General features: G+C 47.4%; 1 protein-coding gene across 9 annotated transcripts in view; it reads left to right on the top strand.

Annotated features, from left to right (window-relative positions):
* LOC149341683 (uncharacterized) overlaps positions 1-18,938 on the top strand; it is a 49,559-nt gene that overhangs the window by 18,814 nt on the left and 11,807 nt on the right. For 7 of the 9 annotated variants that reach the window (XM_089543846.1, XM_089543851.1, XM_089543850.1 and 4 more), the window contains 7 exons: positions 7,874-8,164; positions 8,669-8,908; positions 9,539-9,884; positions 10,671-10,891; positions 13,271-13,580; positions 14,342-14,625; positions 17,121-17,402. In XM_089543846.1, coding sequence (XP_089399972.1) covers positions 7,874-8,164; positions 8,669-8,908; positions 9,539-9,884; positions 10,671-10,891; positions 13,271-13,580; positions 14,342-14,625; positions 17,121-17,402 — 1,974 coding nt within the window. The remainder of the gene's footprint in view (positions 1-7,873; positions 8,165-8,668; positions 8,909-9,538; positions 9,885-10,670; positions 10,892-13,270; positions 13,581-14,341; positions 14,626-17,120; positions 17,403-18,938) is intronic. The other 2 variants (XM_089543848.1, XM_089543847.1) reach the window with 1 other exon arrangement.

Genomic DNA, 18,938 nt, shown 5'->3' with positions numbered 1-18,938 from the left:
CAAACTCGAGAAAACATGGCAACACTGGCCAGCAGCAGTCATATTTTTTTCAAAGCCGGCAGCGCAAGGTAAGGGAAGGCGGTAAGGCGGTAGCAATTCAGGCAGGAACTCAATCTCAGTCATGCTACCAGCGATGGAGGCGTAATGATGGTGATTAAGCGCAAAAGGGCACCTGTATGATGTGCGATGTCAGCGTACGTTTAAGATTGCAGGTGGTCTATAGTACTAATCCAGAGCACTCCACTACAGCTTCCCTCAAGGCCCTTGTGTCACTTCGGGATGTTGAAACCGCACAATTTACATTTTACAGCGTAAACTGTAATAGCTTTGTTATAAGCCATTCAGAAAGTACTTACAATGGCAGCCATAATGCGTTAGGCTATGGGGGCTGCATTTGCGTTTTTGTCCTGCTGTTCAAGTGTTCACCTACAAAGTGAGCCAAGAATGTGACTTTCCTTCAAAACCAAGAGAGTGTTTAGATCGTGAATAAGATTTCCAGTCTAGCCTTAGCCTAGACTGCTCTGCTGGATTTGAGAAAAGGGAAGATGCATAACTGGCTCACTTTGTCGGTGGACACCTCAACCACACTGTTAGAAGAAAAAAAAACTGGGAACATTGATGAAAGGCTTGTTTCTCACAGTGTGGCTGAGGTGTCCAACTGCAAAATAAACCAATCATGCGCCTTTCCTGTCCTCAAATCCAACAGAGGGTATAGACTACTTCTAGCAACAAGGTCAAAACTGTGAATAAGGCTGAAGGCTGGACAGGGAACTAGACTGTCAATTTTGCTTCAAGCAAGCGTGCCCTGGACTGTGCGGAAAAGGATTAAAAGGGGCAATCCATGATGCAGAACAGCGCTCTGAATCAGGCATGCGTCTCTGGTGGTGCACAGCGCTTTCTAGTCCTGTTGTGAACTCCACCCACAGTTAAAGCTATTTCAGTCCTGGCTGCAGCAGCCGCATTCCGTTTTTTTTCTTGTTCGCCGACAAAATCAGCCAGTTATGCGCCTTTCTTTTACTCAGATCCAGGGCAGGCCCTCGACTGGGAACAAGATTCGGCTGCTAACTGGAAATTCTTATTTGCTTCGTGCAAGCGGGCCCTCGAGTCCGTGAAGTGTGCAGAGAACACGGTCGAACCAAGACTGCAAGCGGGAGTAGGCAGAGTATGCAAATGAGCGTAGAGATGTCCAACCAGACAGTTGCCTGTGAAACGTCAAAACGGGCTTATAGTTCAGACTTCTCGGCCGCTAATTCCAGTCAGCTTTCGCTGATTAATGCGCTAAGCTGGTAAGCTTAGGTCCACTTTTCTTTTTATGCGGTGGTTTCCGCGGTTGATAGTCGGGGCCCTGAGTCACATGAGTATATATGAGTACGCAGATCAGTACAGTACTCACACACAGATCTACATATGAGTATATGTAGATCTGTGTGTGAGTCAGTCTTCGTTCTCGTGCTGCCGCATCATTTTGCCTGTTCTGCCCGGCATGCCCAGTTCGCCATTGCCAGCCCTAGGACAACATGCCAAGCACTCCGTGGCATGGACATATGATTGAAAACTCAATGCACGAGGGCAAGCCGAGGTTTTAGAATTCGATGAGTTTAAGAGGACCGAATGTGTGAAACATGCAGGTAAAGCCTGTGAAATCATTTTGGCTAGCATTTGAAATAGTGGCATAATCGCACGATAAAGTGGCGTCGGCATTCAGGCTTCCCTGCAGTGCACAGCGACAGGCAAGGGCCCTGATAATGACGACACGTACAACAGCACTACATTTCCAGTAGTGAAGACAGTTTTTTGCATGGAAGAAAACCAACACCATTGAAGGTGAAGCTCACAAAGCGTTGTTTGGTGGCATCGGACGACACCCAGCCACATGCAGACGAAGGCAGCGGACATCTGAAATTTCGGCAACAGTGGCTGCATTTGTTTTTCAGTCCCGGACTGTCCGGGACTACTTGCGGACTGGAGTCCGGTATTTGTTTTTCTCGGGCAGCCCGAAAGCTCCGCCCACCTGCCTGCATCGCCATAGCAACGCATTCGTTTTTAGCCTATGGCAGTCCGCGGGCTGCTTGGGGCTGCTGAGAAGGCAGCAGACGATAGCTGCGCGCCGCGCTGGCAGCCATATTAAGTTAGACTCCGTCTGCATTTTGAGTGCTTTTCGTGTTCCTGGAGGTCGATATCTTGCGCTAAACCTTCACATGAGCTCCGTAGCTCCTCTCTGAGCCATCGTAAGACTTTTTGTTCTTGCATCTTCGTTTATTTTCTTGAAATCCACTGCACACGGACGCGCGTTCGGAGTTTGCTCGTGTCGTCAAGAGGTTCTTGTTCACTTGTTTTGCTGCATGCTGTCTGTACGCTTACCTGAAAGCATCACAGGTGAACCACTCATATACTGGAGCAGCTATAGAGCTTGTTGTCAACATTCGGAGGCTTTCGTCTATCCGCCTTTCCGCAACGAGTTGGGCTACTTTGTGCGAACTTCGCCGCAAGCAGTAGCGGCGAGCATACCTCCGAAGCTGAGTTCTGTAATGCACCTACGTTAAGCTGACAGTACAGTCTTCAAATCGACTCTGTATCATGACCGAGCGCACGGCGTTGCTTCGGCATCGTGGTGGCCGTGGCTTGCGTCGTCTGCTAGCAGATGACAGCGTCCTTGTACGGTAACCGAGGGGGAGCCCGGCTCTGGCGCCGAGTTCGAAAGCAGCCTATGGCAAGTAGGTCATGTGACCATGAGGCTTTCCTGTCAGTGTGGAAGCCGAGACCTGCCAGCAAGTAGTCCGGGACTGGAAAAACAAATGCGGCCAGTGACGTCACTAAGAGTTTCCCCGCAGTTCTCCAACACAATGAGAATCCTGAACATCGTCGTGGTTTTAATCGATGATTACGTCACCATTTTAAATGCGGTTATTTTTTACAGCCAGTGTCTTTGGTTCGACGAACACAGTTGTTGTGAGGCTGGTCTGTTCTTTCACTTTCCTCTCATATCTTTCAACTCTCCTCTATTTGCACGTGGTTTGCGTGCTTTACCTAGTAGCTTCATAGATTTGAATTCTTGAATAACTTCAAATTCTCAAAAAACCATTTCAGCCTCCCTTAAGCAAGGAACACTGCTGAAAATATATATATACAGTATCTCAGCTAACTTGGACCAAGATGTTCAAAAAACATAAGCGTTCTTCAGAACTGAAATCGTGTGGATGTTGTCAAAGTTTATCTAAAGTTACAGTACTATTGTTTTGCTCTTCCTACTTCAACAATTCTTCAAAATAAATAATAGACTTAGCAAGATAGACTTAGGACTTAGTGTGGCCATTTTTCATTTTATGTACCTCAAGTGTGATTGAGGTCTCCACTGACTCCGTATTTCCAATGAGATAGACTTAGGACTTAGTGTGGCCATTTTTCATTTTATGTACCTCAAGCGTGATCGAGGTGTCCACTGACTCCGGAGGCAGTTATGTGCCTTTTGTTTCCTCAAAAACAAGGAAGTCTAACCTTGGGCTGGTTTTGAGAAAAAAAGAAGGCGCATAACTGCCTCAATTTGTCAATTTGTAGGGGGAGTTGCTAATCGGGGCAGGGCGGTAGGGTGGTTATTTGTTACAGCCAGTGCCTTCGGTTCGACGGACGCGGTTGTTGCGAGGCGCGTCCGTTCTTTCTTTCCTCTCATATCTTTCAACACACTATCTGCACCCGGCCGCGGCGGCCGAATTTCGATGAAGGCGAAATTCTAGAGGTACGTGTACTGTGCGATGTCTGCATGTTAAAGAAGCCCAGGTGGTCGAAATTTCCGGAGCTCTTCACTACGGCGTCCCTCATAGCGTGAGTTGCTTCGGGACGTTAAACCCCAATACGCCAATCTCCTCTGTCTGCACGTGGCAGCGGTTGTGGCTCAGCTCGAGCCAGTCGACAGGCCCGTGCATGCAATTTCATTTTCATCCTTCTTTCAGTCGCAACAACAACAGAGGCTTCACATAGACACAATGCTGAAACCCGGGGAGTGCGGCTAGAATGGCTTTCGCACTAAAAAGCCCGCGTCCTCGAGCTCAGCATCAGAGCTCTCAATTGATTTTAAGGAAAGGACGCGGTGATTATATCTCGCCTCTCAGTGGACACCTCAACCGCACCGTGAGGAAAGGGAGTGTGAGACAGAAACGGGTACTGTAGTGGAGGGCTCCGGAATAATTTTGACCACCTGGCGCTCTTAAACATGTGCTGACATCGTTCAGCGCACGAGTGCATTTTGCGTTTCGCCTCCATCGAAACGCGATTGGTATTGAACCTGCAGCCCAAGCGCATTAACCTCTAAGCCATTGCGGCAGCTGTATGCGCCGTTGGTGACGAGGAAGAAGAAGCGAGAGTATGTCTTTCCCAGCAGAGAACAGTCACAAGATCATGCACGTGGCTGAGACAGAGAGCGAGCGGCAACGCAACGGCGACGAAAGAGGATTAAGGGGAGCGTATTCGTGTGCGAGGTGCATGCATGGTGAGGAGCCGTTCCTCGTCTTTTTCCTTTCTTTTTTTTACTTCTAGCGCGTGCGCAGTTTGATGGTTCGTACGGATTTGAAGGACGTCGGGTTTCGCCGATGCGTCGCACCGCTGCTGTTAAAAAGGAACGCCGTCACGCGAACTTCATTTGTGATCTTTTTTTTTTTATGCCAGCGGATTTTCGCACCACTCCCTGTTTCTTCCTTGGCTAGAAAAAGTGTGTCAGGGGCACACGCATTGAGTTCAACTTGGTCTGTCTACCTCCTGAGGCCTTAGGCCTAATAGGAGGCAGGCCCGGTTAGGCCTTGCTCTGGTCGAGTGATCGAAGGTGGCCTTTTATTATGGCACAAATGTCTGCTTGCCGTTGAAGTTGCTCGCCCAGTATATGTAGATCTGTGTGTGTGCTAGCTAGCATGAGCCAAAACTTTGGGCCAAATAAATCGCACCGACTTTTTGAAAGCGCGTCTGAGAATCGGGCGGCGGTCTGATTGCGAAAGCGTCCCCTGGCGCGACCGCTTGTCTCCTTTATGCTGAAAGCAGATTTGGCGTAGTGGGTGCGCAAGCTTTTTCAGCTGTGTTATGTTTCGCCTTTTTTCGATTGAGTTGGTTGTCGGTGTGTGCAACTTCAGGCGTTAGTTTAGTGCAAGCGCTCCAGTGCAGAATGAGATCGCCTCGATTGCCGCGGCTCGGTTGAGGCGCGATGAAATTCTTACTTTTACGGGCCGCGCTTTAAAATGGGATTGCTGAGTTCTTTGTTTTGAGAGAGAAGAACAAGTAGCATTGACAACGCATTAGCTTCGCGCTCCGTCCCACGAGACTGCTTTCTTAAGAGTGCTGGCCGCCGCCTTGCTGCGAGATCGGTAGTGTGCGATGCACGGGTGACGCTGAGCTCGCGTGTAGAGTTTTCTTGCTTTTTATTGCGTTCTTGTCCTTTTCACGGTCCGTGCCCGGAAATTCTTCCCCGCTCGTGGAACTCTGCAGTGCGGTCCGCGTTCCCGCCCGCGGTCTTCTGCTGCTTGCGTGTTCGTTCCAGTGAAGTCCTGCATTTGCGAATGTTCCCCCTATTGGTAGTGTGGATTGGGATATTTTGGGGAAGGCAGTATTTTCTGCTACGCTTTTGTAGTTAGAGCCCTTCGCTTTTGGGTTTTATTTTTTCTGCGGGGAGGAGGCGGGGGGGGGGGGGGGGGGAGGTGAAAAATAGGGTGATTTTTTTTTTACCTTAAATTCAGGTTTCAGAAGCCATATTTTGTAGTCAAAGGTAAATTACTATAAGCGCTTGTTTTTGTGCAGGGCATAAAATTTCCTAATTTTTGCTCATTGTTCTGTAAGCAATATAGGAGATAACAGGTTGCACTGGAAACGTGCTATAAAATTAGGCGTTTCTTTTTTTCTCATTTATTCTTATTATTTCACTGTGCACATTTTCATCTATACTGCGCAACACTTTTGTTCTGTTAAACACCCATCTGCGTTTGTACACTGTGACAACATTCATTCAATGACAGCGTGATCATTTTAAACACAGAAGAGCCTTGCAGCAGGTCGCTGCTAGCATGGGTAAGTTGTCACTTCAGAAACAAGAATACAAATTTTTCTTGCCGTTTGTGGAATGCCAAATTCAAAACCCTCTAACTCAACTTCTATGATAGGCTGAATAATAATTTTACCCCTATTGCATAACTTGATGTCAAGAGAAGCCGACAGCATGCATTTCTAGCAGGTTCCCTGCAGCAAAATTTCTTGAAAGCTCTCAGCATAAAGTTACATAACATATTTTAATAATTACTGCACAAGGACTTGTGTTACATAAAAATTAAATTATGTATTTGGAATCAGCACACGAGAAGACATGTTCCTTTGAAGATTTCATAATTGTGACTTTATTAACACAATTTTTTTTTCTAAAGGCGGCTTCTCGCTTAAGTCACGGCAGTAAGGAGGTCTATAGCCGTAATGGGCATCATGACTGCCACGTCATACTCATACGTGGCTTGAAAGCAAACTCCTTGAGCTGTATATTTCTTACAAAGTCTGTGCTGACCACAGCCCATAAATGAGAGCCTGCACTTGCATTCAGTGACTGAGAAACAGAGTTCCATTTGCTGAATTTGTTTTTTCAGTTTTTAGCAGCCCATTGAGATCCTGCGCTGTCATTTACAGACTGCTAACCTTATTAAGTGTGGAAACTTGCAACTGTGCGTGGAGATGCTCATGCAGTGGTGAAGACAGCAAGTGGTAGGTTACCACTCTGCATATTACCTGAGCAGCCTGTGGTTCCAATGTGGTACATTGAAAGGGCATGTACCTCAGCTTGATTAGTCATGTTTGTTTCCCAAGTAGTAACTGCATTTCAACTGACAGTATATTGCACATCAGTGAAAGCTCTCAGTAAGTACAGGGAACGTCCAGAAAATGGATCGCCGACATTGTCTGCTCCTCGACACCCTGAACTAAGAGCGACAGTGCTCTTGTGGTGCAGGCGTCTCTAGCCTTTTAACGTTTGTCTGAAGATCAGTAATGGTGTCAATGTTTTGACCTCTCATGGGAAAGTCTCAGAACAGTTACTACAGAAGGGCGTAAACAAGTCTCTGTTAGGTTTCAAGTCATGTAAGCTTGTTCAGAAACGAGAGAACTGACATAGTCGCACCATGGGCTCATGACACCAGTGTCAAAAAAGTAAATGCACCCTGTAAAGCATTTTGTTTACTCATAACAAGCTAAACAGTGCGAGAAACGTGTTTTTTTCTAGTTTCATCAAGAAAACCTCCATTTAATCCTTAAAGCGTTTGTATTTGTAAATTTATTACACATCTCAAAGTTCTCAAAAGTGGCAAATGTTCTAAATAAACAAGTATTCTAAAATTTTTGGCATCTTTCAGACTCTCGGAACTAAATATTGTTCATGTTTGGGTGCATAATCGTATTATTTGCTTATGAAACCCAACATAACATTACTCCTCCCGTGCCTACAGACATTTAGGAGCTTTGACTGCTCTCGTTCATCCGTACCTACTGTAGATCTTGTGGGAGGTACCAATGAATGCAGGTAGGCTGGAATTCTTTTATAATTTATCAGATGCATGAGAAGTAGTCTCTCACCATTATTGCCATTCACTCCATGAGACTTGCACCCGAGTTCAAAACACAAGTGTAACAGGTACTGTGCAGGAGCCGCATCACAGCTAGCTTGGTTGGGCTGACCGATTTGTCTGGCCACGTCAGACTTGTGAGTGCTCATTGCAGTGGCCATACAAAAGCATATGCGCCCGTGCGAGTCTGTTTTGTAAGGAGACCTATGTTTCTCCGCTCAGTGTTGGGTATACAATTTACAGGTTTATTGCGGAGTCGATCCCCTGTTCGACATGGGCTCCTTTGTTTCCTGCTTCAGAGTACAAGGGCTAACAGACGCATTGTGACTGCCGCTCAGGAGGGAGGAGCCGGCAGCCCGAATGTCGTTGCGCCAAGCGTGGGCCCTGCTGCGGCGGGGGCCCCCCAGGGGGTGCTTGGCGGCCGGAGGAGGAGCAGCACCCAGATGAGCCTGGAGGAGTGCACCAATGACGCCGTGGACGATACGCACACACTGAAGCTGCCCAACACTGTGCAGCTGGTGGAAAGCGAGCTGCCACTGGCCGAGGCCGAGAACGCGGACTCCCTCATCGGCATGTTCCTTTTCCGACAGGCAAGGCAGCGCCCAGTCTGCTTCCTTTCTTTTGTGCCTGGCTGTCTTGCATGCTGCAGGAAGCGGGATGCAGGTTATGAGGTGGTGGCCGGGTGTTGTGAGGCGTTTGTTGGTTGTGCCACAAAAAGTTTAAGTGTATCAATCTGTTAATCAATCAATCGATTGATATTTCTTTGCATATTGAGTGCACAATATTCCATTGCAAGTAGAGAAGGTGGCATCGCTCATTCAATAAATCAACCAATCAATCAATCAATATTACACATCTTCAAGAAATTTGCTCGAAAATATGTAGCTGTGACTGCTAACAAAATTGTGTATTAGAACTACAGGCAACATGAAATCAGCTAGTTGTACATTACAACTCTATTGTACATCACATATGGCTTTTTCTGGATACTAGATACTGGAGACAGATACTTTTTGCTGTAGAACACCAGATTGACTTTCCTTGGATGGGTACTTTACTGCACACACCTGTTTCTCTTTTCTTGACTGGTGCAGGTGTTTTCACCCAACGACACGAGCCTGCAGTGCCTGTTCTGCCAGTCCAAATATGTGTTTCGTTTCCCCGTTGACCTGGAGAAGCACTACCACGTAATCCACGAGATAGCCGTGCACAGTGCCAAGGCAGAGTTCAGCGAGGCTGTGGTGTTTGTGTGCGTGCCCCCAGATGTGACTGAGGACACCACACTGAACTCCACTTGTCGCTTCTGCGACCTCACGCTGCGCACCCTCTCGGAGGTGAGGCACGCCCGGAGCGGCCGTCATCTGTGTGCAGTGCATGTGGGTGTTTAGCTCCATTGTGGAATGCGGGAACTGAACTGACTTGTGTTTACAGGGTAGCAACAAGTCTTGCCAGCATTTTCCGGGGGCTAAAGGTTCAATGCAATGTGGTAGTTTGTTAGTACAGGAGTATTCTATTCTCAAAACTTGGCTCATATTGTATTGCTGCCACTTTTCTAGGCTTTGTTGCGAGGACTTGTCTTTGTAAATGTGTAATGCTAGTTTGTATCTGTGCCACTGAAATCCCCTGTGAGTTCGCATGTTGATTAAAGGGTTTAGCATCCTGAAGCAGCACCTAGGCTTCAAGGAACAGCAAAGTGGAAGGCTGCGAGTTAATATGGACCATCTGGAGCTCTTTAAAAATATGCTGATTTTGTACGGCATTCCAATTTCATGGCCGTATATCGGCTAAGATTTTATCCTGTAACTTTGGGATCAGCAGTCAAATACCACAGCCTCCGAGCGACGACGGCAAATGGTTAGTACGTAATGTTGGCAGATCTACCACTGAAATGTTTTTGGCTGTCTGACATTTAAAAATGTTTGAGAACTTTAATGTTACATATATTCTCATTTTCTTGGGTGCAGGTGCGTGACCACTACCCAGAAGTGCATTCAAAGACAGTCCGGCTCGTGGCCGAGTCGGCGGTGACAGAGTTGGCGAACCAGTTCTACTGCAGCGTCTGCTCGTGGGCCTCGCCCACCTTTGAGCAGCACCACAGCCACATGAAGGCGGCGCACCGCATGCAGACGTACACCTGCCGCTACTGCGGCTACTGCACGCCACGGCCAGGCCGCCTGCGCTTCCACGTCAAGCAGCGGCACCTGCAGGACCAGCCAGGCCCCCACCTGCAGTGCTCAGTGTGCTCCGTCTATGTGCATGGCCGCGAGCGCCTGCACAAGCACATCCTGCTCTCGCATGCCGTCCAGACAGGTACATGCTCTCCTGGAGCACAAGGTCCTGCTGGCAGCTTTTATAGAAGCAGTCAGCTTTTTTTCTGAAATTCCTGTTCGTTCTCAGTCTGGTGTGTGCTTTTCAAGTGCCAGCTGCTTTAGGATCACTCTTTGTCAATTTAAGTGGTCGAATAGGGCTGGATGGGCATTGTACAAGTCCCACCCTTTCATATGGCTCATTGGGAGCTGTGTACTATCAGCAACGAATGAAATGCGAACAAGGAAACTGAGGTAGCAAGACAAATACACTAAAATATTAGCCCCCAGAGAGAAAATGCAAGCCAGGTTGACTAACACTTCTGTAGAAGAGTCTTCGCGCTTTCGAAGCGATATTACCCTCCCCTAGTGCAGAGCTCCCCTGCCTATAAGAATTTGTTGTTTTGCTGTTCGGGGATCAAGTTGTATTGTTCGCGTTTCATTTCTTGCTGATAGTACATGTCTGCATTTTACTTCTGCAAGTCTTCATAGGTGGTATTTAAAGTAAATGGCTTGGTATTCAGCAGGCTGCTTTATTTCAAATGGAATTGCCCATTGGTAAAACGGGTGAAGCTCACTTAGGTTTCCAAAGTTTATCTTGGGTTTCCCAGTGTATGTGGCTTTCATAACAAAAATATTTGGGTTGGAAGTCAGTCATCTTTCGTGTGCTTTATTCTTGCACCATGTGTTTCCAATTTGCAATTTCAGTTGCTTAAAGTAATGTGCTTTCAGTGAAGTGAGGCCATGTTAGAGTGACAGTTCTCAGCAAAGCATGGTGTAACTTGTGCAGGCCCTCAGACGTGGTCGTGTGCCAAGTGTCTGCAGCCATGCGGCAACTCAAAGGACCTCATGGGTCACATCAGTCGCTGTCCGCTGCTACGTGGCGAGAAGGGCAGAGGCCGTGGGAGCCTGGGCTTTGGGTCGAGCAGTTCATCAGGGGGACCAAAGACTAACCTCTTCTACAAGTGCAACCACTGCTCGCTTACCTTCACCACCGAAGATGACATCAAGGTGAGAGTCCCTTTGGATTTTTCACAATGTATTTGCAGTTCTAGAGAGCGTAGTCTCATGATATCAGCCAAGAGAAACAGAATGCTAAATGCCTTGCCACCTTCCTATGTGCTCTTCCTAAAAAATGTGCACCTGAGTACATTGTACCCGCAGAGTCATGCATACCACTGCACACTCATTCTGTAACATAAATGTGGTGAGCAACATTGCAAAGATGACAAAAATGGGGATTGAGTTTTAATATGCAAACATTTGTTGTTTCTAAATATCAACAGAATTGTTGTAATCATCTAATTTCGAGTATAGAAACGCAAATGTTTGCCCTGTGTCCTGCAAACTTTTCGCCAAATGTTGGAATTCTAGGAACGATGACCAGTACAGGCCAAGATCGCAACGTCTGCCTCCTCGTAAACAACTGCTGTGCCCAGTTCTGCTCTGCAGTGCTAGTTTCAGCAACATTGAACTTCACTTTCTGCTGCCAAACGCTGTGTCAGTGCTTCAACCTTTGGACCAGGGGATAATCTGCATGGTGGGGGTTGGTTATGGGAAACGTCTGATTGAAAGTCTCCTACAAAACCTGAGGACTAGTAGAGAGCTAAAAATCACTGTCTATGCTGAGTGGGTCATGGAATGATGTCATAAATGAAACTATATACAGGACTGCTTCAGAATTCTAGTCTCTGCTTTCCCGGAGGAGACTGAGGAAATTCTTTGTCCGGTAAGTTCAGTACAGTCGTGACGGGCATTGATGATTTGTGGAGCCAGTTGTCTGATAAAGACTTTATTGCCAACGTCACGGATAACAAGGATACCGCTGATGTGAACTGTTACGAGGACTTGAGTGCGCTCAGCATGGTTCGTTGCTGTTGTGCGTCGATAGAAGGCTGCAGTTTCAGGTGTTCAGAGTCCATCGATAACACCGAAAAATGCATTTTCTCCGAAGCAGTGAAGATGAAGAAACAGAAAAAAAAAAATCATCATTTCTCTCAGTGATCAGCGCGCAGTATAAGTGGCTATCATAGAAATAATTTTTTTCCATCTCAGATGTGTTCGTACAGGGTCTGTTCTGAAAGTAGTAGGACTCATTTTTTTTATTAAATATTTATTCATGAGGATAGTACTCTGCTGCCTATGAGTTTTCCAGTTTTCGTACGCCTCCAGGAACGCCTGGACCGGAATGCTGTTTAGCTCCCTCGCCACGGCCTGTTGAACTCGCCACGGCCTGTTGAACCGCCTCTACCGATCCGTGATGTTTCCCCTTGAGCGTCGATTTTATTCTAGGGAATAGAAAAAAGACTGGCGGGGCCAAGTCGGGGCTGTAGGGGGCTGAGGCAGCGTTGCCGCCTTATGCTGGGCAAAAAATCGGCGTCGTCATTCAAATGATGAAGAAGATCCTGGAAGATCGCTTTCCAGTTGGCCTTTTGCTCCTCTGACAACACTCCCGGCACCAACTTCGCGCACTTTCCTCATGGTTAAGTTTTCTGTCACGATATCAAAAACTTCAGTTAGAAGAATGCTCAAGTCATCGGCAATCATTCTGATACTCATCCTACGATCACTGTTCAGTACATGTTTCACTCGCTGCCAATTTTCGCTGGTCTTGCTGGTCGAAGGGCATCCGGAGTGGTCGTTGTCTTCCACTCTTTCCTTACCTTCTCGGAACAGCTTGTGGCACTCAAAAAACACCTGATCTACGTATGGAAGCGTCGCCGTAGGCCTCCTTAATCATGTCGTGAGTCTCTTTGCGCGTTTTACCAAGATTTACACAAAATTTGATCGCATATCGCTGATCCAGTAAACATTCCATGATTCTGCGTGACGAGACGTTTCGATAGGGGTTCACAGTACAAGCGACCTGCTCTCTTCAACGGCCGAGAGCCGACTGCCGATTTTCCCCACCGTTCCTAATATCCCCCTTTAACGATCCTGCACGCGCAGACCGCCTCTCGTCCGCCCAGGGAAAAACCAGTCCTACTACTTTTAAAACAGACCCTGTATGTCGTTAAATTTACTGCTACTGTTATGTTGAACTCCTAGGCGTTTTTTTGCGAGTTCGATATATGCGGGTTCGACTGTATGCCCTTCTGAATTTTTTTTGTGGGAACCACCACAGAATTCGAAAGATTTGTTGAACTGGGCTGATGTGTTTTCCCAAACATCCTTCATGCCAATAAAGCTGAACCCACATTCGTGTGCACATCTGTCCAAGGCTGGTGCAACAACAATCATGCTGCAACAATCATCGCAGCAATGTCTTTAATGCATTGGTCAATGGCAGGGATATGAGGTGCAAAGTTAATGTCTTGATGTGCACATAAGAAGGCCAAGGAAATACGGGGTGTAGTAGTACTGACATTGTACATTTTGTGTCCTCTGCAGAAGCACATGGCAGATGGCGTGCACTTACCTGTGGGGCAGCAAACATCGACTGGCCAGGGTCCATCTGCGACCGCAGGGGGCTCTGAAGAGGGTGGTTCGAGCGGCACGGGCGAGGCAGGCATCTTGGACATGTCGGGGGGCCTGGAGGCCACCAGCAGTGAGGAGGACGCCCTGGCAGGCTCTTCGAGCACCTGCTTCCTGTGCTGCATGCGCTTTGCCAATACCCAGGCCTGCCAGATGCACCAGCATCACGTGCACATGCGCTGGGTCAAGCGCGGACTCCCAGACTTCTCCAGTGAGGACGTCCAGAGTGAGGCCCTTTCCTTGATCATTCGCCCTCCCAACAGGTGTCGGGCATTCTTGGCACTACTGTTTTGTACAGGTGCTTGGCCTCTGCGTGGCTGCCCACCCCTAATTATCAGTGCGTAATTGTCCTGCATTACCATAGTAGACCCTCAGGGGTGCGGACAAAGTTCAGTATGAATTTTGGGATGATACGAATTCGTAAAACTCTGCGGCAGAAGTGCATGGTACACAACGTGGAGAATTTCGGGTGTTCCAAACACTAACCTGCACCACTGCTGGTGATACGAACAGGTCACGACCCCACCCTCTCATAGCCTTAGTTGCTTTGGGACATTGAACCCCATAAACCAAACCAAACCACCCTTGAGCACTAAGCGCTGCCCATACCTCGCCAACACGCTGACGACCACGCTCAGTGTGATGGAAAAGGAAAGAAGCTGCTTCTGTATTAAAAACGGCATCCTACGCACACCTGGGGAGGTACGGATGGCCGTGCCCAGTGAGATGGAGAAGGAAAGACGGGGAGGCGAGACCGGGGCAACTTTTTTCAAAGGTTACCATTACTTTACAAAGCTTGGTGGGCTTTATGCTGGATAAGACTCACGCAACTTAGCCATGACTCGTGTGATTTCACCCTTGCCCTGATTTTAGCCACTAATCAGATAATAATCTTTGTTTGGTAATTTCTATACTCGGGCAGAAACTTGACTCATGTATCCGACTTCTTGGCTCTTGTTTTTGAGAGGCTGCTCGTGTTGCTCGCAGGCAACATGTACAGCATGCCTGAAGTGGACAACAGTGAGACAGAGCTGTCTCAGCAGCGAGCTGTGGACAGTATCACAGCACCCGGCTCGGAAGGAGACCAGCCACCAGTCACACCTGCTGAGGAAGCCGCGGGCAGCGAGGGCTCAGTCACTGCACTGGTCGAGGCCGTGAAGAAAGGCACCGACGAAGGGGCAGAGGACAGCAAGGGGGCGAGCAGCGGCAACCTCAGCTCAGCCGACATCCCCTCAGATGCCAAGCTGCTGGAGTTGGGGTTCCCCACAAAGGTGCTTTTTTTGTTTTGTTTCTGTTCTTTTCCTGAGTACACTGCTTTTCTCTCTAGTTTTTGGCACAAAGTTTTAGTGGTTGTAGTGACCCCTAGATGCTGCTCCTAGTGCTCATGCCTGCTACGGCGTCTCTCAAACTGCAGTGCAGCTTCAAGACATTTGACTCTGCATAACATAAGAAAACATAACACTTTACTCTGTAAAAGAGTGCTGGTTGCGGGTTTTTTTGGATTCTTGATCTGACAAGTCATTTGTAGCACTATGAAAGGTACAGCTTTCTTGTCCAATCAGGGCTACAGGAACACAAATTGTCCCTTAAATATTTGAACAATGGTCCTGATTATGCGTCCCTTTTTTATGCTGCAGCGCGCATTTTTAGGATGAATTAGCACTGTCCCAGCACTGAATAAATATTGCATTGAAAGTATGGATGTCAGGACGCGCACCTGACAATCGGCACGAATTAAGCATATAAGGTAGAAGAGATTGGTATTTCAGTTCACTGGCAGAAGTCATGTGATGCTAAGTTAAGATGATCCCCCGAGGATCTGGCTCTCGACTGTCTGACGGTTCAGAGCAGCACGCCATGTGTGCGACCCACGGCCGTCAGCGTGAGGTGGCATTCAACTGGTGCGCATTTCACTGCGCTTTACTGCCAAAGGCGTTGCGGAAATCAGTTACAGGTTCATATTAATGTGAGGTTATAGTGGAATGATAGTGAACTAATGACAAGGTTAGACCTTATATAGTTAACCATGACTACGTTCAAAGCACTTTCGGTGCGGCTTCGATGCGAAGCACACTAAGCCTAATGGCTCTGAGCAAACGGCGCACTACTGTGGCACTCGAGCCTGGCAGACTAGAAATGCTCAGCTAGCATGGGTGCACACCATTGTAGGTTTTGTTCTTTGTTTTTTCCCCTCGCAGCATAACGTTTTGTTATTTCTGGTGCAAATGCAGAATGTGCAAAACGAGTTAGCAGCGCTGCAGCACCACACGTTCGCGGTTCCAGCCGGTGTCCGGCACGCGAAACAACACATACTTGCCTGTAACGAGTGTCGCACACATGAAGCAGTTCTTTTGGCTGACTTTTTTCTTTCCCCGAAATACTGGCTGCCAAGCTGGGGGTACGGCCCTTACACAGGGGTGGCCCTTACGCAAGTATATATGGTGTCTCCTACTACGACTGTTAACACAACTGTTCACATCCCAAGAACACTGCACTCACTCGGTTGGCAGCTGCTGAGTGTGGTTTCCAATGTAGCACAAGCTGCAAGGAGAGAATTTTTTTTCACACACATTTATGCTGTGCGGCAAATGGTAAGGTGTGTCAGCTGAGCACATTCTTACTGTAAAGCATGAAACTGCAAACGCTGTAAAAGGCCTTGACTATGTCATTTGCACTTTCACACTGCCTTTTGCTGTTGCCCTACACTCAAAATACAAGGGGCAGAACATGTGGCAGGGGCAGTCAGGATTTTTTTCTTCATCACTGTCCATAATAATGGCAGAAAAATACATGGGCCTCATTGGGCTCCGTGCATTTTCAGCCTGTCCGTTATTCGGGCCGCAAGTTTTCATCTTAATGAGGCATAAGAATACTGAAAAAGTTTAACACCCCGGAAAACTTCCATAATTCGAGTCGTCCATATTAATGGGAGTCGTTACGGGGTGCGACTGTACTGCAAAATACGAAAATTCGATCTCTTCACACGCAAGAAGTCATTGCTTCTAAAATTTTTGTGGTGGTGTTGGAGTCATCGGAAAAGAACAGTACTGCAATATTGTCGCCACTGTTCTATGAAGAACTGTCCATGTGCCACTTCCCACTCATCATTTGTAACAAGTGTCTCCACGAGTACTGATGGCAAGAGTCCATGCTTCGGCTAAGCTGTTCAGGTGGCACGTTATGCACCTTCTCCATTTAGTGACAAAACATGTTCCTTGCAGGAGGTAAAACACTCGGATGGGGAGTTGTGCTGACTTGTGCAACCATGGCATTGTCATGGTTGTTCACACACCAGGGGAGAGCAAATAAGGGCTCTCGGTGTAAAGTGCAGAAGTTTGTTTAAGGGGCCTGCGTGATCACGTGAGTGAGTATAAAAATTGAGCAAGTTGGTATAGGTTCAGCCCCCCTCCTCTGTGTCGTTGTTTGCTTGCACTTGGAAATATTCCACAATGCATGTGAATGAGACCAGTTAGCAAAGACTGAAAGTAGTCCACATTCCTGTTTTCAGCCCTTTGTATTTTGTATTGTAAATTTGTTATGTTTCTTTGACGAATCCCCCCTTATGTAATGCCCTCAAGGGCCCTTAGGGTATCGAAAAAAATAAATATGGTGGGCTGTAATCAAAACGGCTGCTACCAGATTTAACGAAAATGTGAACAGGGTGTGCGTAGTGTACTGCAGCCCACTGCTTTCACTCTAGTGGAGCCAGTACTGTATTAATTCTCTGCTTCCTTCTTTGACCGCTTCCCTCTGATGTGGCATGCAGGTTGGCCACTACTGCCACGTGTGTGATGCTGTGATCAAGAGTTATGCCCTGTACTACCTGCACATGCACAATCTGCACCGGCTTGAGAAGCGCTTCCAGTGCATTGTGACCGCGTGTGGCCAGACTTTCTCGTGCCCCAACGCCTTTCAACGCCACTCGCTGCGCCACAACCAGAAGTCGGACAGCTTCTGCTCCATGTGCGACATGGTCTTCGATGACAACGAGCACCTGCAGGACCACTTTCTCAGTGCTGAGCACGCCAACAAGTACATGCGTGTCCAGGTGAGTCGAGCGAGAAAGGGGTGCAGCCCACATGTCATGCCTACTACTACCCCATGTTAAAATACGAGCATCTGGCTTTTAATGCTTCACTTTATTTTGCACCATAGAAATCATATATTAATGATTATGTGTATACTGCGCATTTTCGTAATGCAGTTAGTGACATGCGTCACTGTCCACCGTACCAGTTAATTTGCAAGATAAAACAAGGAAGAGTAAATTTTAAGAGGCTCTGCAGGAGTATTAATTCTGTGAATTGGGTGTGTTGGTACAGACTGAGAGTAGACAAGGACGAGCGCTGAGCCTCTAACAACTTTTATTACGAACGACTATCAAATACCGTATTTACTCGCGTAATTTGCGCACCCCCAGCTTTTTACCCAGATGTCTTTAAAAAAAAAGAGAGAGCTTTTACTTGCACATTTTGTGCTCCGTGCTGCGCAAGCACACCGACGTGCACACGGATGCTTGCAAAGCAGGTGTGAGAAGTTCGATGCGGCCATGTTGCCGATTGCAGCTGCGCAAGGTGAGTGATCGGCGTCAAAAAAAAAAAGGGCGGTAATAAATAGCTTCCGATAACAAAAAGTCAATTGTGCGCCATTTACCGGGCTCACTCGCACCGGCGGTCACTTTCCCATCCGAACGACTCCGAGAGCAAACTTCCAGTAACCTCCCTTCGTTGCGTGAGTCGCACCAGAATCCGAAACTGCCAAACCATTGGCTATTCTGTTTGGCGCTGCTCGGCCGGGTCGCATACGAGGGCACTGTTTTATCGCTTTGTATCTCCATTTTCCTCTGATTGCTGGCTTTGCGATTGTGTCATTCCGCGTTTGTTGCTTTGAGCTGGGCACGCGCCATCATGCCATCAAGCGGGGAGCTACATAATGTGGGTCTGGGGTGAGGGTGGACATGGGCGGCTGGTGGGAGGGTTATGCGTCGACTTATGTTTGGAGTTAACTTTTGTTTTTGCCAGCGAGGGGTGCGAGTAGTGGGTTCGACTTATACACTGCAATATAGCGTATGCGTTCTATGTTGTGACCTTTGTAGAGCTTTTTAGGACATGTTCGTGAAATATCTGCATAATTTGCACACCCTCTTTTCAAAGCTTTAATTTTAGGGGGGGGGGGGGGGGGGGGGGGGAGTGCACAAATTACGTAAGTAAATACGGTACATACATGGACGTACCTTTAAGACAAACTTGAAGGGGCCAGGAAATTCATTCCTCTTACCAGAAGTTAACAGAAATGCTCCTAAAGAAGTTAGGTTTTCCAAATGTGTTATATGAAAACAGTGGACAAAATGGCCTTTCATAGAGAGGATAACTGCAAATAGAGCATTTATTGCACTATGCTTGAAGTGAGCTGAAGACAGAGTATGAAACAAGTGCATACTTGAAAATGGCATTGGTCTAGTTTTATTTTTTTTACCAATTCTTTTTTTTCCCTTTTTTTTTCCACTGTAGCCTTTTGTGATAAAGATGAATCCAAGTAAAAATTGCCTGATCCCGTGCATTGATTTGTTTAATGATTCCGTTCC

Source organism: Amblyomma mixtum, chromosome 5 (genome assembly GCF_055824585.1).
Source record: "Amblyomma mixtum isolate Tamu chromosome 5, ASM5582458v1, whole genome shotgun sequence".
NCBI classification, from domain to species: domain Eukaryota; kingdom Metazoa; phylum Arthropoda; class Arachnida; order Ixodida; family Ixodidae; genus Amblyomma; species Amblyomma mixtum.
This window is presented reverse-complemented; position numbering and strand designations above follow the sequence as displayed.